A 24808-nucleotide genomic window follows, 5' to 3' on the forward strand; every position below is an offset into this window, starting at 1 on the left:
CATTTACAGGTAAGACCAACCGCTGACGTTAGCTGCACAGAATTCCAGTTCAAAATGTTAGCTAACCTGTCGTCTTCTTCTACCACTGAAAAACAGTTGTGACCCTGGTGATGCCGCGGCCGGGATGGTGTGCGTAAAAACACGAGCCCCAGACTGGAATAAGTTTACAGCAGTTTACTTGAAGTTTGTTCAGTCTGATGTTCACACTATTTCACACTCAAAGTACATTTAAATGTGCGTGATTAGCGCTGTTAATTTAAACGGGCATTCGCGCATTACAAAACTATTGAAATGTCTTTCCTCTTGTGTTTATTTGCAGATTCAGTACTGAAGTAATCCAAAAGTAACTGAAAGTAATCAGATGGTACTTGGATTAGGTTACTGATTACATTTCAACAGGTAATTAGTAACTGTATCAGAATACATTTTTACAGTATCCCTCCCAACCCTGCATTTAATAGAAAGGGACTGCGAAATACAAACACTGACAATGTATTAAATCTACACAGTACTGCCTTATGGCTGCATGTTGGAATGCATCTATTGATCTGATACATTTCATGATAAAGGGGCAACAATGCAACATACGGCAATACATTGCAATCCTGTATGCAAGACAATATATTGCAAATCTACCTTAGTGAAAAGCCTTTTTAATTTAATCAGAATAGTGCAGCAGTTTTGGGAATTAATACAGTATCACAACACAACACTGTGATAGTCAAGTGGGTTATTTTGTAACAGCCTCATTTGTGGGGGAAAAAAATCAGAAACATTAAGTATTAATTAAACAAGGACACACAGGTAAACATGGATCTTTCTTGTTTGTTAGAAACGAGCCGATGACCTCTTCCAGCCAAACGTCTGAGTCTTAAAAATCAAAAACGACTCTCACACAAACGCCTTAAATTAAAAACGACAGGCAATTGCTCTGCCTTCACAGCAGCATCTCATCTCTGACACAGTGCAGTAGCCGCGGCTCAATGCGCTCCCCTCCCTGCACAGTTTATCTCTAAAATGTACAATAGATTGACACCCACTCTTTATGTGCACAGAGGCAATTCAATTTCCTCCACCCACACTGCTGGGTCTCTCTGCAATTCCACTGACGGTCAAGTTCACCCGCTCGAGCTGCTTCAGCATATTAAAACCAGCACATAAACAACTTGGTGTTTATCTCAGACTTTATGTGATTAGATTAGGTTAATATTTTCTCATAACCCACTTTTATATTTAAGCACAAACCAGGTTCAGAGATGATTGAGCATGTTCGTGTGTACTGATGGGGAATCCGCAAGGTCCACACTTTTCCATGGCTTCAATAATGTCATGACATTTTTTCCTTTTAAATTCAGACTCTTTAAACTCAAATGTTTTCGGCAGATACAACATTTTTCTGCCGATATTTTCTGCCGATAAAGCAACGATTTAATTCTGCCTAAATGCTCGATGATTCCCTAAAGAAGCTTGACGCATTGCTACGACATTCACGCAAGGTTGAGGTTCAGTGCAATAGGTAAAATTTGGCTATTGTCAGGGTTGTCTCAGAGAGAGCATCATCCAAGCCTGTCTCACTTGTATGAATATTAGTTTTATTTGAAAGAAGATGTTACAGACAAATAAATATGGCATTTTGTACATAACCTCAGTCTAAGTAGTTTTCTTATATTGCCCAGTGAATGTGTCCACTACAACAAGAGTAGGCATGACATCAATTCCACTGAAGGGGAGACATGATGTTCTCTGCAATTAGGTTGAAAAAACATGTTTTTATTGAATTGTTTTATTTGGATTTCTAATCCATTTAGTCATGCTTTTATGTATTTATTTATTTTTTCCTGACGTACTTTGAAAATAATCTTTAAGACGTATTCTATTGGTTGTGTAATTCAGAAAGAGACCCATGGGGAAGGGGAAAAGAAGGGGCTAAGAAAAGTACAATTATGCAGGTCAACACTTTTGGGGTACATCAAGTATAAAGGTATGACCATGCATTGTCATTGACAAATGTAATTGAATGTAAAACGTGTAATACTTAAAAACACACCAAATATATCGGTATCAAAATCGGCGAAAAAGGGTTCCAAAAGATCCAATATCGTGCATTCCTACTGCAAATGTTAGGACTAGTGGTGGGACAAAAGATCGATATCGCAATATATTGTCGTCCCGACAACTGATGTGATACAATTATCGCATCGTTGGCGCCATATATAGATATTGTAATTCAAAGAAAACTTCAGCGCTCTAAACAGATCTCCCTGCCAATTAATTAATCCTGCACTTCACCTTTTTAGGTGCATTTTGTGTTCTTCAGTTAATCAGATCGTGATGCATCGTTATGATTGTCTTGCAATACATCAATTATTGCAGAATTGCTGTATTGTGATATTATCGTGGGTCGCGTATCGTATCGTGAGTAACCCGCAATTCCCACCCGTAGTTAGGACTATAACAGACATTTCTGCATATGTGTTGTATAAATATGATTGATTTGTTTTAACTATAACTCAACAACATATTTATGTATCAGTGGAAAATTAAAACAGACACCCAACTGTCAAATATTGCTTGCAGCATTACGCTACATCTGAACACCCTATATAGAGCTATACTGTCTTTATCCGTCTTCCCACCATGATTCACTGCTCTCATGGGTTGTTCTGCCGTGATCAAATCAAGTTCATAAACTTAATTTCACCTTGCATCTCTGGGACTGTTATAGCCAGGAGAAACACGCCGAGCCTTTGAAATGAGCTGGTGAAATGACACTTCTGCTTAAGCCTTCAGGGCAAAGCGCCTCCCTCCCTGTGTTCTTCTGTAAACGTTGCATGTGGGCACGCTACGCCCCTATAGTGATGTCTTCCTATGGAACGTCAAGAAACGGTTACATCAACGCTTGTGGCTGGGAGGCCTTTCACATGTTCCTATTACCAACAACTTGCTCACTTTCAGCTGTCATTAAGCAGCAGAGGAGGCATGCTGTGATGCACTTTCAAACAGAGCTGCACCCAGCTTTCAGTGAAAGGCGAGTGCTGCCCGTAGTGGGAGGGGGAAAAAAAACGACACAAAGACTAAGCTGCAGCAGCAGCAACAGCCAAGGCGAGAACATTTAAAGCAAAGAGGAAGCATGCATCTCTCTGGTGATTACTTAACATCTGATGTAGCACCAGCACACAGATGTAGGCTGGCTTAAATCCATTGCCACAGGGCCAAGGGAGAGACAAAAGCAACACAGTCTGGAGGGGATGGGATTTTATGTAGAGCTGAAATTGAAATCAGAGCATCGTTCCTGAGAAATGACTCGGAGGCTTTGAATAACATTAAGGGCCTAATTTCTCCCCCATCCGAGTCTGGAGTCAGTTTTTCTCGTCCCAATTCAAGCTTTTATCAGTTAAAAGGGATTTTTGAAAAAGCTGCTTTAACTGCTTCATTTATAGACTGCTGGGTGGATACTGTTCACGTGCATCGCGCCATACTGCAACACATCATCAAACGCCTTATAAATGTCTGCAATCACAAGAACGAGTTCTACACAGTATTCTCTTTCCTGACTCAGTCCGAGGATGTAAAAGCATGTTTCAAACCCTAAATTCACCAAATGTGACAAGTGAACACAAACGAGCAGGAACTTTAGCAACCCCTTCAAGGCAAGCACAGGAGCCACAGTGCTGTTGTGTGTTCTTTAGTTATAGCTTTAGTTTGTCAAACACTGTTTCATTGTACGTAACATCCAATCGAAAAATTCCCTCACCCAGGACATTAAAATTATAGATACATTTTTTTGGCTTTATCAATAGGACAGCTTAAGAGAGACAGGAAATATTGGGAGATGAGAGCAGGGGATGACATGCAGCAAAGGGCCATGGGTGGGCGCCGCATCTCTAATATTAAGGCCTTTGCACACCAAGTCCGTATTTTTCGTAAGCGTCTTTTTTGTCCGTCGTCCGAGAATTCGCAATGCGAGACAAAATGGTTTCTCAAGCAGTGAGGCTGATTCGGTCGTCTTCTCACTTCTTGACAACAGAAAAAGAAAAAGAAAATACTGGATCCATCCAATCCTGGAAAGTCGTCAAGAGCAAGGAGAGTTTCATCTGCTGGTCAAGGAATTACCCTGATCGTTTCCAGGTGTATTTCAGGACGTCAGCGGTCCGGTTTGATAAGCTGCTAGCAATACGGGAGCCACTACATTAAAAAGAAAACCACCAATTTCCACAGTCCAATCATGGGTTTAAAAGGCAATCAAAGTTGAGCTGTAGGAAAAGTGCGCACTACATGAACGAGCTTATCAGATGCCATTTTGATGATGAAGTTTGCCTGTATGGTGGCTCTGAGTGGTCAAAATACTCTAAAGGCTTTAGAGGGATATGGAAAAAACGCAGAAAATCGAAAACTTGAATGCTGGATGAAACTTTCAGATTCGGCGTGTAAACGTGATTGACACAACAGTGCGACAATTTCAGAAGACTAGTACAGACTCGTTGCGCAAAGGACTGTTGCAGGTGTTTCCTGCTGGCTTCACCTACTTTTACCGTCCTGCACCACTAAAATAATATCAGTTTGTCATCTACTACAGCAGAACCACATCAGTAAGGCTGCTGCCGTCACGACTTTGTGGGGAAAATGTCCTCATTGTAGCATCCCTGGAGTGTTAATACATTCACCTGGAACAAACCCTCCTTAAATGATCTGTTTTAAAGGTTTCTACAGCCAGCAAAAAACTCACCCTATTCCGGCTGGTTACATTTGTATTTCCTTAATAAAAAAAGGGAATCACCACTGATGCAAAGAGCCTGTGGAACCGTGCCGTAAACATCTACACACTGTTTCACTGAGGATGCCGGTGCAGCTGTCATCACCAATCCAATCTAACAGACGCTCACGAGTCAAACCGGTGTAAATCTATACTCTACATTACACAATTGTCTCAGTGACGCAGAAATGAACATGACGCATGCAAGTTTTCACAGACGTGTGGAACCGACTGATGCTTGAATTTAAGAGCACAGGAGTGCGATGCCGCACACGACATAAACAAACATTAGGCAGCAAGTTTGATTCAACTCAACAGCTTCAAGAGCAGAACAGCTGCATGAGGCAGACACACACATTTAGTACCAAATCTAAGGTAGCGTGGGATCAGCCCTTAATAAGATAAATGTTACAAACAATACGACCACTTTTATCAGGTTATTTTGTGAAGAAAGGACTGTCACCTTTAAAATAAATAAAATAATCCAATTCTAACTAACCGAGAATAAATAGTTTGCTCTTGACGCAGCTCATTTAAAATGGCTGATTAAATTTACTTCAGCGACCAAGAACTTCTAAACTTACAAAACCCTGAACTAGTTTCAAAGCCCCGTAAACAACCGACTGGTGCCAAAACTCTCATCAACATGAAGGGAGAGGGAGTCTACAAGGTCGAGCTGTCTGTTTCAATCTGCCTCCATCTTCCTTTCTGCCTTTAAAGAGTTTGAAACACTTGTGTCGATAAAGTTACAAAGCTGGATACATGCAGCAACGTATAGGAGCCCACGCTTTGGCACAATTTATGTTTGTCTATTAATGTGTTTATTTATTTATTTCACAGGGCAGCTAAAAGATCAAACTTGATTTTCAAGTGCTAGTCTTCAAAGTTGAGTCATCACGGGGCCTCCAGCAAACTGTTATCTCGGTGAAACCGAAAAAAAAAGGTTCACTTGTTACTTTCTAAATACTAATGTACATTTCTCCACCTCCACTTCACGGAGGCGTGTAGTATTACCTCAAGTCCTTTTCACTCAAGGGCAGCCTGATTTCAAGCGACTTGTTTCATTTAATTCCTCGCTCTTAAATTAGTCGGGAGTGCTACGTTCACAACCGCTCCACCTACCTACACAACCTATCAGGCATTCTGATGTTCAGTCACGCGAGCAGGCTGTGCTCGTGTTAGACGAGGTTCACTTGTCAGTTCAGCTCAACCCGTTTCACACGTTAACAATCAAACATATTTCTTTGTATGCGTGACTACACAAAGACATTTATTCCATGCAAGACTACACACTTGACAGTTTGTCATCTCTGCATGACAAAAGTCCAAATTCAGTAAATGCATAATAAGAGCCCCCCACGACTTCATCCACACAAACACACCAACTAAAGCTTGTTGTCTCTTCTGCTTCTCATCAAACAGCTTTACAATGTAGAAAGAGCAGTAACACAATTCAGACGGGTGCCACTACACAAGATTTAGATTTTTTAATACAACAGTCATTAAAAAAAACAACTCATCTACACCTCTTTTGATACCTGTCTTTCAATATCTCACAATTCAATTTTTAAGGTCACAATTAACAATCAATCCCTGATTTGTTTCAAAGGGGTGCTGATGTCAGGATTTACTCCAGTCTGCTGTGTGCTAAGAAAACCGCAGAGGCAAATTATTATGACATTAAAGCACAGGGAAATGTGTTTAAGATTATGTAGCTTTTATCTGTGATACAATAATGTGAATACACAGAGGGAAACCTCAGACAAAAGACAATGTATTTTTGATTAACTTGCAAAAATAAAGCCTTGTTTAGTACTTTACTTCAACTGTAACATCTGAAGAAAAACAAGTAAAGTTATGCGAAATAAGAAATACTTTTACTTCAATAGGACCAGCTGGCTCTGTATTGATCAGAAAGTAATCAAAGTAATCAAAAAAGATGGCGCAAATGATCACGTTTGTCTAACAAAAGAACGACACTAAGCACTGCCCCTGCGGTCTTCTTTACGCACTTTTTGATGCGTCACGTCACTGTCCGCAGTGTCAGCTCACCATTTTCAAACCAATAATCTGCATGTCACCTGAGTTTGACCTATATAGCATTTTAAACCTTTCCTAAATAATAAGACCACCTACCATAATTTACTTTTGTGCTAATTCCACGTGAGTGATTTTAAGTGCTTGTGTGCAGAATTAGTTTTGATGTCCGAGCCATTGTCTCGGTGCGCTTACCAGGGCCATTACCTAAGTGTCTATTCACCTCCCGCGGATGAAAGTACCAACGCTCAACAACGTCACTCGGCGGCTAGAGGGAGTCTTTGAGGGTGAAAAACAACAACAAAAGGCATCCATCTGTTTTTCTAAATGTAATTACATCATTGTGACAATGCAGGCATGCGCAGGATCTGTACTTTACTGTACTGTACTTTACTTAAAGTCAGGGCAGGAGGGAAACGTATCACACATAGTGACAGCTCTTAGAGACATTATGTGTGGGCAACTGCAGATTCACGTTCACAGCTGTGTGGCTTTCATGCATCACTCGCGCTTGTATGAGACTCGAGCTGCCAGGCATCCGTGATGTAGTGAGCAGTGAATGTCACTAATGGCTCGAGAGGTCCGTGCATGGCAGGTAGGAGCTATTCTGTGGCCGTTGGTCAGGACTTCCCCCTTACATTACCGACGCAGAGAGCTAGCTAACGTTAGCAGCGCGACTGACTAGCCAGCGCCAGGACCGACACACTCCTTGCTGGATCTGTGCACGGAAGCTAGAAGTGGTGCACGGCAAAAAATGCATGCAGCGCAAAACTGGCTGCTGGTGAAAATTTAAAACTTTCATAAAAATCGACTTTTCTAAGTTTCAAAATCGATTCAGAATTGTAGAAATTAAGAACAGCGATTCTGACATGAATCGTTTTATTTATTTTAGAATGACCAATCTGCACACAGTGGTGATAAAGAGATATCAGTACACATACCAACATATTTGTAGTAAAGTCAATACTAAGTAAAGGCATCAAGAGAAAAGCGCTGTATAGACTATTACAAACATAATCTCTCTTAATGACTCTCACTTCTGACCCACTAGAAGTCCGTTTTCTGGGGGTCAAACTTGAGGAGTGAAGTGTGGACAGGTTGTTCTGAGGCGTGATCGTGTTACTCGTGCTTTACAACCTAACTGCTGTAAACGCCGCTAGCTCGCTCTTCACACACTCCTGCTCGCGTTGTAGCCTACACTACAGATGCACTTATGATATTTAATGTCTGAGTGTCCGTGACAACATAATAAGAGTTGAGGCGGGAACAGAAGCTCCCAAGCAAAGACAGCCGTGTGAACAACGGTCAGCTAAACATAAGCACTGTTCCTTATTAAGCCCTATTAATATTTCAAAGTCAGGCGTGGTCGGGGCACATCCTCCATGTTAATGTAATGACGGTCACCACTTTGGAGTGTCAGAATAAACACAAGTTGCAACCTCCTCGTTCAATAGTGGTTCTCAACAACAGCCTCCCACCCTCCAGCCTCACGTTAATGAAAATAAATGCTCACTCAGATAAGGCTGGAGAAGTTTCAGGACCGAATGCAAATAAAACAGATGTGTGTATACACCCTTGTGTGTGCGTAACCGTCGGGCTGCATCAAAAGGAGCAGATGGGGAAAGGTCCGTGTAACCTTGAGCAGAACAGCAAGCAGCCTCAGACGTTGTTTACCAGCTAATGTCACACAGGCAGAGTCAGCGAGAGCCTCCGCCGGCTCCCATTAAAACACCCTCAAAGTATTTGCATGTCTTCTGCTCAAACATAAGAGATATAATAGTGCAATTAAAATGAGTGTCCCTTGAAATTCCTGCGTAAAGAAGCACAGAAATACCCTCTTTAAGTGGAAAGCCCCATTTCCATAGAATCTATTTCAGCCGCCCTAGGGCCCCTTTTCATTTGGAAATGCCATTTTGCTAGTGGCACGAGTCTCATCCTGCATATTAAAGCAGTATATATAGCAATTAAAATCAGTCTTATGCTGCAGCTTGGCAGGTTTTATAATAGCTGCTAGATAAAGACAGTGCCAGAGTATTCTCCATAATGAGATGCAGGATGATTGGCTGCCTTTCAAAACTGAGGCCTCTGCATTTATTGGAGGTAAAAAGGTCATAATTTATAATTTATGATGCTAGAAGTCAAATACACAAAGAGGAAATCCCATACTGTGCATGCATAAACAGAAACGCTTATGGCATGGACAATAGTGCCAACAGGGCCCCACTGATACATTATCAGCTCTAATGTGGACGCCAAAAAGAGAAGACAAATATCTGCAGAAACATTTCTTCAATCTTACATAAAATCAACTTTATATGACAGTTTTAAATTAGGTATCAGTCCTATTAACCAGCCATAACCAAGCAAACAGTTGTTACCTGTGATTTTGTCTCGCACTAGTTTACAGGACTCGATTTCTCCGATGCTCCCGAACAAACTCTTCAGCTCCTCCTGGGTCATGTTCTGAGGCAGATAGTTGACTATCAAGTTAGTTTTACTGTCCTCTATGCTCCCCGATTCTACGGGAGAGGAGCAGTTGTTTGAGATTGTTGAAGGACCGTTGCTCGTGTTGTTGCAAGTTGGCCCATTGGACAGCTGTGTTTCCATGGCAGCAATTACCTGCTAAAGAGACAGAGAAGAACTGAAGTTAAAAACACGTACGAAGCAGCCTGAAACATGAAAAAACCAACCAATTGTTAAAAAAGGACTCTTTACACATTGATGCATTGTTTTGGTGGAATAATGACTACATCTTTGTTATTTTACCTCTATGCTAACCATCATGACAGCAACTTAACTGCAGGGAACATACAAGTAAGGCCATGTTTACACGTACTCGGGTTTTTTCCCTCTTTCATTTAAATAAAAAAAAAATGGTGAGTGTGCGCTTTTGTGGGCAATGTGTTACAAGGACTGTTTACAAGGACTGTCCGAATGAGGCCGATGACGTGTTTGAAAGCAGGCGTGCGCTGCGGACGTAGGTTCTCCATGATCCGCCATTGTGATGTCGCAACTCTCTCTCCCCGCAGCTGTGAAAGTACCGTCAGTAAGTCAGTCAGTCAGTCAGTCAGTCAGTCAGTCAGTCAGTCAGATGCAGACCCAGGTGTAGGGCTGAACCCAGCAGTCAGCCAAAAAAAATCCCCGTCCAAACGAAAACGCTGTCGTGAGAATGCCACACCAACAGGCAGCGATATAACCCCGTCATGTGAAGAAGAAAAAGAGAATCGCGGCCAATCAAAAGTCTGAAAAAATCTATTGCCGGTAGCGCATCCTGGCGCTGCTGTTCCTCAATATAGTGGACGAGTAACTGATATGTGTAAACATGTAAAAAGTCATGTTAGGAAGGTTAGACGCATCACTGTTTTTGTCATGTCCGTCATTTTGCAAGGAGTGTCGCCTCATTTGTGACGCCAACAAAGAAGATGACGGCGCACGGCCTGACGTCACGAGCCAAAAACACTGTTTACCCCGTTTACACGTCTCTATGGAAACGGAGTTTCTCAAAGTCTTCACCCTGGCCGGAGTTTTAGAAAAAATCTATTTTCAGTGACGTCAAGCGGCGTTTGTGTGTGAACGAAAGGCCAAAACGCAGAGAACAGGCTACGTTTTGAAAAATACCCGTGTACGTGTGGACATGGCCCTAAAGTAGACTCAGAAGTATGGTACATGCTGTTTATATTGTGCCCTGATTAGTGTAGCATAGAAGAACTAACATTACAGGTAACACTTTTACAAGAAGTAGCTGTGATAATTTGAGAGGTATACTTTGTCCTTTTTAAAACAGGTTGAGTAAGGCTTTTCAATGATGTGCATTTGTGCCTTTAGCATTGAAACCTAGATGAAAGTGTTAGATCTTATACTGCTACCACTGGTGGGAAAAAGAAACATTTTAAATAGTTTCTGTGCAAACTGAAGAGACTTTAATCCGTCAGAAGCTCAAACAATTGGTAACATTAAAGTTTCTAAGTAGCAGGTTTCAACATGTTTTAATGTGGCGATCACAGTCAAACAGCTTATCCTGCGATAAAAGCCCATAGCAGCATCCAATCTGCAGCCATCAGTACGCTAGCATCAGACAACAGGCCTTATGCTTTCTGCACATTCACCATGTGTGGAAAGCATATCAGCGTAATCACACCACTGTGCATGTTATACTCAGGCAAACACATTTTGTGCACCAAGGTCATAAAGCAGTCATTCTATGGGATAAACATATCAGAGGAGAAGTAGCACACAGGCTGAGACCATACCAATTCAGACAAACAGCCACAACATGGGAGCTTTTCATGAACAAAACAGTTAGTATCCAAATTGTGATTAATGTGTGAATGTAATTATTTTGATTTGAGCGCTGATTAACATCATTGGTATGGTCTGAGCACTGAGGCGCCAAATAATCACAAAGAAAGAAAGTGCCACAGACCCCAGTCCAAGGCTCAGGCGCCCACGAACCACTTCTAAGCAGAGAAGCCACATCGCACAGTCTGACTGCCATGTTAGTTTGGAGTTGCCGTCTGAAAATGTGGACACAGAAAGTACTTCATGTTAGATCAACAAGAACAAAAGCAACAGTCAGAGGTGATCACATGTCATTGTTCGGGGGGAGGACAAAGAGGCTACGTTGTTTTGATCTGGCTGTCCATGCAGATTGGCTTTAACCAGGAAGGAGCAAAAAGCAATGTTTCACTTAGTCACAGTTCATCTGAAGTTGTAAGGAGAAGAAGAACAGCAGATCCGAGAAGCGTTCAGTCAAGAGAGAGAGAGACCCGGCCACGACACTGACAGTAAGCATGAGGAATGACAATTAGCAGAATGGATGAAAGCGCTGCACAAAGATGATCGCTGATACTGGGAGGCACAAATCAATCGGTCTGCTCAGATTGCTCACACCCAGCAGAAGTAAAGCCGACAAATGCTGCATTTGTTATTCAGTCTGTAGCACACATTAAGCATAAAACTGCAAACATCGACGGTAAAACAATCTACAAGTCTCCTATAGGTCTTAACATGCTCATACTTTGATAACAAACCACTGACAACTGCTCAAAATCATCAAGGTGAGATAAGAAGCCAGAGGTCACCGCAACAGCCAACATCAAAACTGAGGTTTCCAGCAAAATTCAATCTCCACGTCAAGGACTGTTGCAAAAAGACACAGCAGACAAAAATGGAGTAAATAATATCCATATACTCTGTAGGAAGATATGAAGTGCACCATGTTTACATTACAGTTCAAAACATTTTGGGAAAATTTGCTACATTTGCTTAAAAAAAGGTGGATTGTTGAAGATAGGAATGAAAAAAATGGATCCAGTTGACATTGAAAAATGATCAGCTTTTATATCACTGACCACTAAATCTGCAACTATCGGTCAAATCTAAGACAAATTAAAACTATTTTGATAATCAATTGACAGAATAGCAAATGAAGAATAGAAAATAAAGAATATTTTAGTTTTTGCTGTTGATTTGATGAAAGAAGCAACTTGTAGGTGTAGCTTTGAAATTTAGTTAGTTGTGAGGATTTTGCACAATTTTTTCAACATTTTATACAGTGAATGTTTTAAAATCTATTGATCATGAAAGTAATCTGCAGATCAAGGACCTATGTCCACTAATGCAGTTTCTTTTGCGCTGGCAGCGCCTATTTTCTATACAAAACCAATGCAGTTCAGCGTATTCAGCACAAAAATGGCTTTTGTCGCAGACTCACAGCGCTCTCAATTAAAATAATCCAACTTTTGGAACACCATCATGCTCGTCAATGTCACTTTCCCCGGGGCAGGACTTCAGATATCAACTCTGTCATCATCAATGGTGGAGGAGAAGCTAATCCATCCGTTTTTTTTCCCTGAGGGTACAATTTCCAGGTGTAGAGCTGCTGCTGATGCCAGGACACGATTCCTTTCCATTGTTTTTATGTTTTCTTTGTTAAATTTCCTTGAATAAAAGCAAATATGAAGCATACACAGCGATTTAAAACACACTTAATGATCACTAACAAGGGAAGCGGAAGGGCGGCCAGACAACTTTCGTAACATAGCAACAGTAAGCCCCAGTGAGAAGCACTCCGAAATTGAGGTTGTGGGTACTGCCAGCAAAAAAACGCCATTAGTGGACTCAGGCCCTTAAACATGATGATGTGATGAGGCGCTGCTGCTTTTTACAACAAATGTACTTGTTCTTTTGGTCCACTACGACAGAAGTTTCCCCACAGCATGTGCACGCATCCCGCTTTAACTTTGTGGAAGGCTCACACAACCATTACACTCCACTGTGCCTTTATAAACTTTATGTTGGGCGGCTGTTGTTTCATCTGCGTCATGTGTGCGCACTGTATGTTAAAGTTCAAAATTAAGCACAGATATCTGAGCATGCTCTGTCCTATAAATTAACTTTGCACCTTGTTGGTTGCATATAATGAAAATGTCAGCTTGCCAACATCTCAAATGTGAATCGATTTTCTCTCTTCAAGTGATAAAAACAGCGACTGTGACTGTCAGACGGGTAAAACCCCAATAAATCAATATTTCTTAGTGGGGTCATCTTAAACCAGTCAATGTGGCATTTTCAGAGTTTGACCAGACTCAGCCAGAGAGGTGGATAATGAATGAATCTAAACATTAAATGTTAAACTTGATTATTATTTCAGAAAGCCAGAAGATCGGGATAAGCTTTTTTATGTCTTCTTGATTCCACTGCGTTGTGTCTAAACGTCTCTGCCATCCTAAATGTGATCCCTCACACAGTTTAAATACAAGTACATGTACATGACAATAAACATGTAGTGTATACTGGAGCATTCACACATCCTTCCTCTGACACTTTCCTTTCACTCCCTCCACACACTCGGTGAAATTCTTTTCTTCCATTTGTATTTTTCGTCTGAATACCAGTTTGAATCTTGACTACATTAAGTCAGTGCAGCTGTCATGATTGAAGAGGACCACCTTTGATTATCTGAACAAGCTGTTTCTTTTCCATTCGCTGCTTTCCATGGCTGTTAATTGTGTAACAACACTGTGACAGCTCGGCTGTCACTGTCAGACGCAGTGATTGGCTGTGCCACGCATCATAATGTACATAAAGGCACGTGAGGCCACAAAGTGCTGCAAACAGCTCGGTGTCAGTCAGATCAAACAGCTGGAGATCTGTGCTGGACTCTCATTCGATTAGAAAATAATTACAACCTCAGCTGATTCAAGTGTGAAAAACTGGAGGTGTTCTGTGAGTGTGTGTGATGAGAGTCGACTGTGATATCCTGACTAAAAATGACAATGTACTTAAGTGTTATTCATCAGGAAGCTAGATATGCCTCTGCTCTGATAGCAGATCACCAGGCAAATGCTGCACAGAACAAAGCTCGTCAGTCTGAGTATATACATGTTTTTACCAGAATCCATCAGGAAATAACGACAACTGCACAGAACATGGTTTGTGTTGATCAACAGCACAGGAATCCTATAGCTTGGTTCATTTTTTTACATTCTCACCCATATGGCAAGAAAAATGCACAGGAAATAGCGAAGAGAATATACATATCAGCCGACTAACGTCGTTGTGGAACTTTAAATTTCCACCCCAGACGATCACCGATGACATGGTAAATCTGTTCAGGCTTATTTTTAACAGAAGATTTTTAAGATTGCAAGACTGAAACAAAACATCCACTTAGCACATACTTAAAGTCATGTGCAAACCTGGGTAAAAATGGTCCCACAGGCAATCAGAGTGACTCAATCATCTGATGATTTCTCTGCCAGTACCTGACTGACATTTTGAATTCATCCACTCAAAATTCTCACTAAAGAAGCACCAAAGTGATTTCAGTAGGGGTTTTTTTCCAGCAGCAAAGCAAAACAAAAACCTTTCATTTAAGTAAATGTCTGTTAAGTCACTATCTACTGCCGAATGAGGTAACACAATGGTGACTGAGCCTATGGCCCACTGATGAAAGCCTTCGCAGTATTAGTGACTCGTTTTTCATCACCCAGCAGTGGTTGGTCTGCCAGAGAGGGTAGGCGGAGCTAAGCAGCTGCTTTTCCGGTCTCTGTAAGTTTTGCTTATAAACCGTAATCTACTATAGTTGTACAAACAAAGAAAAGATCGATGACTACAGATACAACTTCAAAAATAACAAATTCGACGCTCAGATGAAGGCAAGCAGTCTAAAAAGGAAAGCGACTCTCAGCGAGGAAAATCAATGGGAAAATGGGAAGTGTGCTCCCGCAATTACCGTTTATCGCCACAGGTGCCGCCAAAGAGAACGAAACTGAGATCTTCGAGATTATAACTTTAAATCACTTTCATCACAGCTTACTCAGGCTAATGCGTTGGGTGAGTTAGTCGTGTCAAACATAACATCCTATCTCACTCTGATCTTCATATCATAAGCACACCTCAAAGCACGTATAAAAATACAATGTTACATCATCACGTAACAGCTTGCTGCTTCATAATAACTGCTTACTGGCTGACTGGTTCTGTTGGAGTGTTATAATGTAAACTGACAACGATTGGATGTGCTACTCTTGTGTTTTATACTGTCAAATTTATATTTTGGAATTATTTTTAACTGAACTTAAATTTAAACATTCAGGTTAAGGCTGCTTGCAGGTCCAGGTGTGTGTACATACAGGTGTTTGTTTAACTTGTGTTTTATGTAATAAATCCATTACCACCACTGCTGAATGGCCTCTCAATGGACTGTAAAGATACTGCGTCGCCAGTGTTGCAGTGCATAAGTGCAAGTACGTGACTCATTTGATTCATGTCCCTAAGCCAAGGTCAAACCCCATGACTACATAACCCAAGCAAAAATAGAAAGTACCGCCGTACAGCAAACAGCTTCAGCCCACATGACCCATTACCACAAATACATTTCATTCACTGGAAGAAACAACAAGCCTGGATGAGTGTGCATGATTGCCACTGAGGGTCTCCACACGGACTCAGGTCAGTATGCAAGCCAGCCTTTGAGAAGCCTCTGAGATAACTACAATTACATGCGTTTTAAACATACTTTTGTGTAATCTGATCCCATGTGAGCCACTGTATAGTTCCTGTATTTAAAAGAACTAAAGTTATTTTTTAGTATTAAGATTTACAAGCATCACAACTTTTTCTTTCCATAAACGGGAAAGGGCTTACTCTCCTAACATGGCATCTACACCACTGCCACTTCTTTTTGAGACAGATGTTTTTGCCATGTATTTCTACCTGCCAGCAAGACGCCTAACCAGGGGATACATGTATGAGGTTCATGGTACAAACACAAGCTGAGTATATAAGCAATGAGAATCTCTTAGCAGTGATTCTGCTCAGCATGCACAGAGATGGTAGAAGAAGCTGAAGCAGTAAACCATTTGAAGAAGATGGACAGATGCAGCCTGCAAACGCTTTTGCCAACACTAAAACACATTAAGAGGTATAAACAGCAAGTTTTATCAAGCTGTTCAACGTTAAGGTTTGGTTAATATGGTGATGAAATAAATGGAAATGTTGTATACATGTCCGTTTATATGTTTCCAGAAAGAATGTACTGCATGAGTGTATATCTTAATTGTAATATAAAATTGTAAAACACAACAGATGTTATTCAACACACCTTTTATCATTTCTTTGTATGTTAAAGGGGAGTATTGTGCTAATTTAAAGCTTCATATTTCACTCTGTGATACCTGTGAAAGGACTCAGTCAGCTCTGTCCCTTTAAGAAACCGGCCCCTACAAGCCCGTTTTCTTCTGATTGGCCAGCTCTCCGAAGCCTGCTGAACGTGTAGAAAAAACTGTGTGAAACCTGGCGTTCACAGCAGCCTGAGCTGAGAAGCCTGGGGATTACTCCAACATACTTTTACCTACACATTTGAAACTTCACCCACGTTTAGTATGGACATCCAACATTGTAACATTATATATGTGAAACAGCATAATACCCCCTCTTTAAAGAACCTTCAGTTGCATTATGTTGGAAAAAGTGTGGAAAAATAGGGGATCACACATATCTTTTGGGACAGCCCAATAATTCAGGACTTTTGGGGAACTGTTACAGAAAATATTTTAGCAGTGACAGTCCCCCTAGATCCTCTGTTGTTTTTGCTGGGACCTAAAAAGGTATACAACACGTATCAGATGTATATATTGCCGATACTTTTGTTAATTGCCAAGAAAATGGTGACTGAACTGGAAGGACACAAACCCACCAACAATAGCTCAATGGATGCAGAGACTTACACAGGTCTACAGATGATTGCCAGTCTACAGATGAAGATGGGTTTCTTTACTCAAAGGTGGAACTTTGTTTAACTATATTTGGTCTCTAACTATATAATATGGGTTGTTGTAACAAAACTGTTATAGCAGAGTGCTCCAGAAAACGCTTTGCAACATCTGAAATACGACAAAAATATTCCGGTGGATCGTCTAAAACATCTTCAGGTCTGCAGTCTACATTTCAAACCTGACGATTTTGAATGAGACATGACATTGGAGACGGGCGTCCTAGATTGAGGAAGTGTAGTTTAGCAAGCTCTCTGGCTTATACACAGGGTTGGTCAGCTGCAGGCAAAGTTATACGACAACGAACTCATACTTGTCTGTGGCTATCCAGGCTTCAGAAACAATAATCATTAAACTGCAACGTGTTTTAAATTCTTTCTCCAACACACTCAGAACCAATCTGACAAATATGAGCCTCTAAATACAGTTTAAATGTAACCGTATTGCATATTGAATTGCATAGCAGCCAAAAACTAGTAGAAAGATTTTGATCAATACAGACATTTCCCCTCAGGGCATTGATATTATTTAATTAAACAGTACAAGTGCATCAAACAACAAAATCAAAGTTTCCTCATCAGTTTGCAACTTGAGCTGATTAAACCAAGAATGTGATATTAGGCTGTATAATTAAAACTGATTTGACAAGTAGACACTAAATATACTGCAAGCTCACCAGTCGCGCATTGACAGGGGCTCGAACTCTACAGGTCAACTTCACCCTCCTGCTGCTCTTTCCATCTGTTATTTGTCTCACAGCATAAAAACCAGTTGGCGGCTGCAGAATATCAGTATAATATAAATAAGTGCTGCTTCCTTTCACACCTCAACTTTTTGCAGTTTGTTAACATGACAAAAAGATAGAAATTTCAAAAGCCTCAGTGATATTCAGCCAAAGTTTCACATATGCCAAAAATCACAATTGTAAGCAGTTATAGGCTCCACATGCCGCCTCCGCCACGTGCAGAGCAACAGAGACGAGCAGGCCACAGAGAACATATTGTCCATGAAGAAGTTGACTGACTTCAATCTCATACGTTTCACCTTCATTCTAAGTACAAAGCACAAACATTGGCTATTGTCCCGCTTCAGAAAGCGCCACAAGGCAGAAATATTTCATTAGATAAACACTTGGAAGAGAAGGCTTGGCAACACGCCTCTCCCCAAAAATTTCAGTCAAGGCTTTCAGCGTGTGCAGCCAGCCAGCAGCTCCTCTTAGTGCACGCATCTGAGTGCGGAGCATCTCGTTTCCCCAGAGGCCCTGCCTCACAGTTTTCGTCAGAAACCAGCCCCAGATAAAGACCACGAGGTTCTTTTTTTGTTTTCCCATCATCGCTAAAATAAACCCATCCACCTCCACAGTTTTACCCCACTGAGCAGGCTGCCTTTTAGGACTCATTAAAGTGTAGCGTGTTTAGTTATTGGTACTCTCAGATCCCACAGCTGTCTCACAAGGGGAAGAGGAACTTCAGCACGCAGTGTGACTACGAGGAGATGCAGAGATCCCAATTCAATTACGGCAATCGCTTGTGACATGACACCCAAGATAAAGTTTTCTATTCATTGTAACTATGACAATATGGGGGACATTTTAAACTAATCACAAAGCTTCACCAAAATACTTCCACCACAGCTATAACTTGTGTTTCGTGCCCTCACCATGTGTCCTCCTTCAACCTCTGAAGCTGGTGTTGCTGGCTCCGTTTTAGCAGCTCACTGATTGTGCTAATTAATTACACGGAAAAGTGACTTTGAGGGGGTGTTTGAAAGCAGGATTTCACAGCTGATCAAACTCTTGACTTGAGCACAGATGTGAATAAACTTATACTAAATCAATCACAACCTGGTAATGCGTCATACCTGTATGCTGGTCAGAGTTAAACCAATGAGGTGCTTCATAGATCTTTTAAAGATCTGCTATTTTTTCCCTCCAATTAAGTCATGGTTTAGGCCGCTATTTCTGTTATTTTTAAGGAAAACCATCATCTAGTGTCCGTCTCCAGCTTTTCCTACTGTTCTCTGTTTTAACCTTAAATGAATATCTTCAGGGTTTGGACTGTTAGACAGACAAATCAAGCAATGTGATGGTGTCACATTTGTGATAAGTCTTACATAAACTAAACATAGATTCAGTCTTATTAAAAATGATCAATAGGCGTCGGTTTAGCCCAGGTACAGAGGCCATGGTCCTTGATGCGGTGGCCCCGGACTCGACTCTTTGCTGCGTCATCCCCCACTCTCTCTCCCCCTGTTTCCAACACTATCCACCGTCCTCTCCATAAACAGGCCCCCCCAAAAAATCTTAAAAAACAAAGGATCAGTAGTTAACAGCACCAATCCTGTTTACTTGTAAAACTGCACTTCTACCTGAATGTATGTGACAAATGTTACCTCTAACTAAAAAGGGTACAGAAGCTGCGTTCGCTCTAAATTAAAATCAATCCCAATGAGGTATTTAAGTCCCAGCTGCCACTCGAGGATACTCTGACTGCCATTTTTGTTTCAATTAACAGCTGCTTCTGTGAAGGCCGTCAAGAAATCTGCTCTAGTTCAGGAACAGTATCCTACTTCTATACTTGCAAATCTTGATTTTAAAAACAGTTCTTCAGACTTCTTCTGAAAGGGCAGAAGCAACTGAGTTGAATGGAGTGAACTGTGTTAGTAGCACTGATGCACATCTGTCAGCCCTGTTTTCCCACCTACCTAGTATGAGAACACTGATTCATTCATTCACTGCCTATTAGTAATGTTGCACATACAGTAAGGGTTAGATTTGATTTTGAAAAGGCCATTTGCATCCGTTTTGTTCAGCCGGTCTGTCAATTTCATGGATTATACAAAACAACATACATTATCAGCCATGTGATCGCTACAAGGAGACAGATACTATAACTAACATCTCCTGACAGGAGAGCAAAGGGAGACTGTTTTTAAGATAGTCAATAAGAAAAAATCCCTTCTCCAGATCTGCCTAACTGCAGAACTTCTCGAAGACAAACCTGAAGCCAACAGTGAGATCAGCATGTACTGATGTGACACTGAGCACTTAAAGTGAGGAGGCACGAATCTCTGCTACGAGCTCCTCGGAGGATTAAATTGACCAAGTATGCGTGACAAGCTGCAGAGTGAAGAACTCCAGAGTGCACACGCTGACATGCACGGCCTGTCCTTGAAAACTAAAAGCCCACAAGTAACAGTTCAAAATATCCCAGCTGGAAACACAGATGTGACTAGTCTACCCACACACTGGAGTGTACCGACGCTGCAACATGCAATACAGGAAAACGACCCAAACTGCTCGGGCCTTGATCAGGTATATAGGCCTTTGCAGTAAACTTCACTGTAAGTGAGGTTATATTTTTGAACATCTCACGCAGTTTCTCTTAATGGAATAAAAACATATCATATAGTTTCCTTGTCGTACCTTAAATAACCACTTCAACCTGAAAAATAAGAATACTACTTTGAGTGCAAGTGCAACTTTTCGATTGAATCCTGCAGCCGATTTTCAATCATGTATTTCGCTGACAACAAGGGCAGACGTAAATCTCTAATCACTCTTAGATTTATCTTTGCGCTACCATACCTGCAGTCAAGCCAACTTTATTTTAAAATGACAGAACGTATCAACATAGATGTCAGCAGCAGCTCCCTCGTGCCTCTGCTGATGCGACGGACGGTTATAATCGGCAGCATGCCTCTAAAGGAACAGTGATTTTTTTTCATCCACACTTTTGAGGAAAAAAATAGATGGTAGGAAAGAAAATGAAAACATTTACTACAGACTCGCTCCGAAATAAAGTTGGGGAGTTGGAGAAGCTCAAGAGACTGCAACACATGTTCGTCTGTATCGACTTGTTCTGAAATTAAGACCAGAGGCGTTTTCATTCTCTCTGGCTTGATGCTGCTTGTGAACCAGTGTCAATAAATATCAACACTGCTACTGAAAAAGACTAGTCTCCAAATTGTCTGCTCTATTATGGATATAATCTTTTTTTTCATTATAAATACAGGAACAAAATGTAGTCTGTTATGATTAAATTGAGTGATTTTGTTTTAAAAATGTTTGATTAACCAACAGTATTAATTCTGATAGTCAGTGTTAAGAGCTCAGAGTGTTTGATTTGTTAGAATCGAAGCATTTGACATGGTTGAACTCTGCATGTCATAATAAAAGTAAAAGTAACACCACTAAATAACAGATTTAGAGTGAAACTTCTGTGTCATCGCATTAACTATTCTCAGACACTGGCCAATCTGCTATTATATAAAAAGGTGTGGCCCTTATGTTACACAAAGGCTGACTGATGCTAAAAGCTGGACTTAATATAATATGCTCATAGCAGTGATCAGAATGATCTGAAGTGCAAGGCAGAAATTTAAATCACAGTTAATAACGGTGTAAATTGTGCTTATCACTATCACTAAAGTTGACATTTCAGTCCTTTTCACTTAATATTAGTGCCTCCGCAATTTTGACATTTTAGACTGAAGGTTTCTACGATAAAACTAGTTACTTTGATTTTGTCAATTCAGGAGTCAAGCCCCAAACCCTTAATCTGTCTTTAGATATAAAACAGTTATGATCCTCAGAACAATAATTAAATATCAAAAATGAATGTCTGAATTGTTTAGACAACACACGGTATACATTCACACTCCCTCTGCTTCTCACCACCATAAGCCTACACACTGATGCAGCCAACATTAATCTACACAGCACATAACACCTATGCAGAGCATGTTGTGTGGTGATCTATAAAAGCTGCTGGGATGCAGTGACAGGCTCAGGAACACCGCATCGCTGTCCTGCAGTAATGACCCACACATGCAGAGGGAGGGCCACCCTGTGGCCAACACACACAATAAGGGCTGAATGAAAACAGACCTGTGCAGCATCCACAGAGCCCAGGCTACATCACTGCAGAGGGGGAGACCACAGGGAGAAGAAAAGGGGGGGATGGGACGGACATTTAAGAAGGACAAAGGGGACAAAATTGCTTTTTAAGCCACCCACTGTATGCTAACCCAGTTCTGCCAGCAGCACACATTGCTGTGCAGAGCGCAGCGATGTGGCCTTTGGAAGTTCACTCACTGTCCTGCGTTTTAGTCACTCTGTCAGCAGCCTTTATTTAGAAAGGCAAACGTGTGGGCTCAATAATACATAAAGACAGCCTCTCTTATCGCTTGTCCCTCTCAGGAGCACAGAGGCTGCTGAAATTGTGGAAGTGGCATGAACAGTGAGGAGGGGGAAAAAAAGCCTAAAAGGAGCAGATATATAGAAATAGAAACATGAGGCCAGCTCTTAGCTATACGAGAGCTAAACTTCAAATGAAACCTGCAATGACAGTTAAAATTTGAGGTCTGCTTGTGCCCCCTAACACGCCTGATTCAGACACTTTTATTCCCTTCTATGCATACAAAAAGTAGCGATATGATACTGTATTAAAATCAGGTTATCAGTCAAACATCCAACAACTTTATCAGCTACAGATATTGAATTTCTAGTCGTTGAATTTCATCTTTCCTCAGCATTTCTCTCTTCCCGCAAAACATCAAGTCAATAGATGATTTTGCAATAATAAAAAATTAAACTTAATCAACTTGCCACAACTGGTTAATTATGTTCAAACTAACAAACACCAGCTATCTCTTCTCATGCGATCATCTCCATTACGCTTTTAAAGCCTCAACAAGCACCCACATTTCTTTCTGCTGGTCTGCCCCCCCACCCTTATCCCCACATGAGCACAGATGTCCTGTGTGTTGGCAACCTCCTGGTAATTTAACTGGTCAGGCTCTCAGCTGCTGGCTCCATGATATGTAATCTTTTCAACTGAAGATTATTCAACCAAACTGCCAGCTTAAACTCAAGATGCCTGGGGCTTCAACACACACACCTGCTCGATATCCAAGGCCAGATACTACAATCAAAAGCACCAGAAAAGCTAAACAGGAAGAATATGGCTATGTTCTCCAACTGTTTGAGCACAAACACACAATAAGCGATAACCTGTTTGAGTACCTGGAGCTACATTACTGAAAAAAAGAAAGATTGTTTATGTTGTTGCTTTAATACACGAAATGATAGAAACCTTTCAAATATTAGTATTAATTTCTTACAAAAAAATGGTCAAACATATTTCCACAAGAAGTACACCTGCTACAATTCTCCACACATTTATGTTGATGTAAAAAATGGGTCTAAATTAAAGCCATAGACTTTGAAGAGGTTCAAAAGCAGCCGGTCTTTGGCTAAGGTGTTGCTAATTACATGAATTACAATGTGAAGTGGATAGGGTGGGGAGCTGAAACCAGCCTGGTTTAATTGGTTAATCTGCGACACCTGTGCAACTGCTGCGCAACAAGACTCACTGCGACCAACACTCGGCGCACGTGTAGTCCATTTACCGAAATACCAAGTAAATTCTCACAGAACAAAATAACCTGTAGAAAATGCTTAAAACTTATTTTAAGTTAAGCGTTTCATCAGAACTTGGTGAAACTGCAGCTCCATGCAAGTCCTAATTAAGTTACACCAGCAAGCGGCGTTGTTGTTCAAGCAAAAGACGTTCGAACAATTGACAAACGCAAGCTATGCCGAACAAAGCCGAGCGGTTTTTACGGCCTGCGGCGTTTAGAAAACGCGGTTTTATGGTACTCAGTTCTTACACATAAGTAGTCTTGCCTTAGCACTGAGTTTCATTTCGGCACTTGCTACTGCAGCAGCAGTGACTTGTGCTAGCTTAACAGTTACATAAAACGTGGCAGAATTGTGTTACGCTAAAATTTCGATTGTTACAATGAGGTTCTGCAAGCACCGTGTCCGACTCAGTGGCATGCTGCAGGCCTGCAGCAGCGTCTGTTCCGACAATGCTAGCATCAATAAATGTAGTTTCTGTTAAAGTATATTTGCACAGTTGGTTTTGACAGCTTATTTTTACTCTCTGGTGTCTTACCTTGAGGTGTTCAATCGGCGTCGCGGGTATTTATTGATGTAAAGTCTGCAGACATCAAACTTTCGGTTGCAGTCTTTGCGCAGTAGTAAAAGGGGCGGTGGCGGGAACGCGGCTACACTAAGTAAACTAATCAGACCCTCAGCCAATCAGCGCAGACCCCGTCTCTAACCCGGAAATACACTATTAACTGATTTGCTGCAGGTGTACTTTAGCTCCATGCCACCTAGCATTAGTAAAGCAAAACCCTAACACTTAAAAAAAGGGCAGTGCGAGTACAGATACCCCGAAGCTGCGTCATGGCACCACCATTGTCACTAAGGTGTTCAGAGAAACCAAGTGAAATGACAGATCGGCTAGTTGAATTTGACAGCATGAATCTACAAGCATTTTAAGATTTAACTGATACTATTCTTGCTCTTTGCACCCACAGAGCATTAAAAATACATATAATAAGTCAAACCATATTGTGTAGGCTCTGCATGTAAATTTAAAAAATCCCTTCAAATATGTCCATGATTGCAGAAATGACTAAATATCATCCAGAAACTCCAGGTAGCGTAACACACAAGCTGCACTTAACCTATATAGCAAAGTACTACTCCTTTAGAGTTACACTCAGCCCTACAGGCAATTTTACATTTAAATCCAAGGAGCCAAGCTTACAACATCCTACCACTTAATTCTAATTACATTCCTATTAAGCCATGTTTTCAAATATATATATTACATATATAAAATGCAAGTTTCCCTAATGATGAATCTATTAAAAATCAAGTACATAT

General features: G+C 41.0%; 1 protein-coding gene across 2 annotated transcripts in view; it reads right to left on the reverse strand.

Annotated features, from left to right (window-relative positions):
* elavl2 (ELAV like neuron-specific RNA binding protein 2) overlaps window positions 1–24808 on the reverse strand; it is a 40738-nt gene that overhangs the window by 15140 nt on the left and 790 nt on the right. Inside the window, exons 2-3 of one of the 2 annotated variants that reach the window (XM_069672287.1) lie at window positions 11214–11304; window positions 9169–9409 (exon numbers count right to left, since the gene is read on the reverse strand). In XM_069672287.1, coding sequence (XP_069528388.1) covers window positions 9169–9409; window positions 11214–11285 — 313 coding nt within the window. In that variant the 5' untranslated portion in view covers window positions 11286–11304. Of the gene's footprint in view, window positions 1–9168; window positions 9413–11213; window positions 11305–24808 lie in introns of both variants that reach the window. The other variant, XM_069672286.1, reaches the window with a different exon arrangement.

The sequence above is a fragment of the Semicossyphus pulcher genome, unplaced genomic scaffold (assembly GCF_022749685.1).
Source record: "Semicossyphus pulcher isolate SPU_LCO1_2020_fin unplaced genomic scaffold, fSemPul1.0.p SCAF_21, whole genome shotgun sequence".
In the NCBI taxonomy this organism is placed as follows: Eukaryota; Metazoa; Chordata; class Actinopteri; order Labriformes; family Labridae; genus Semicossyphus; species Semicossyphus pulcher.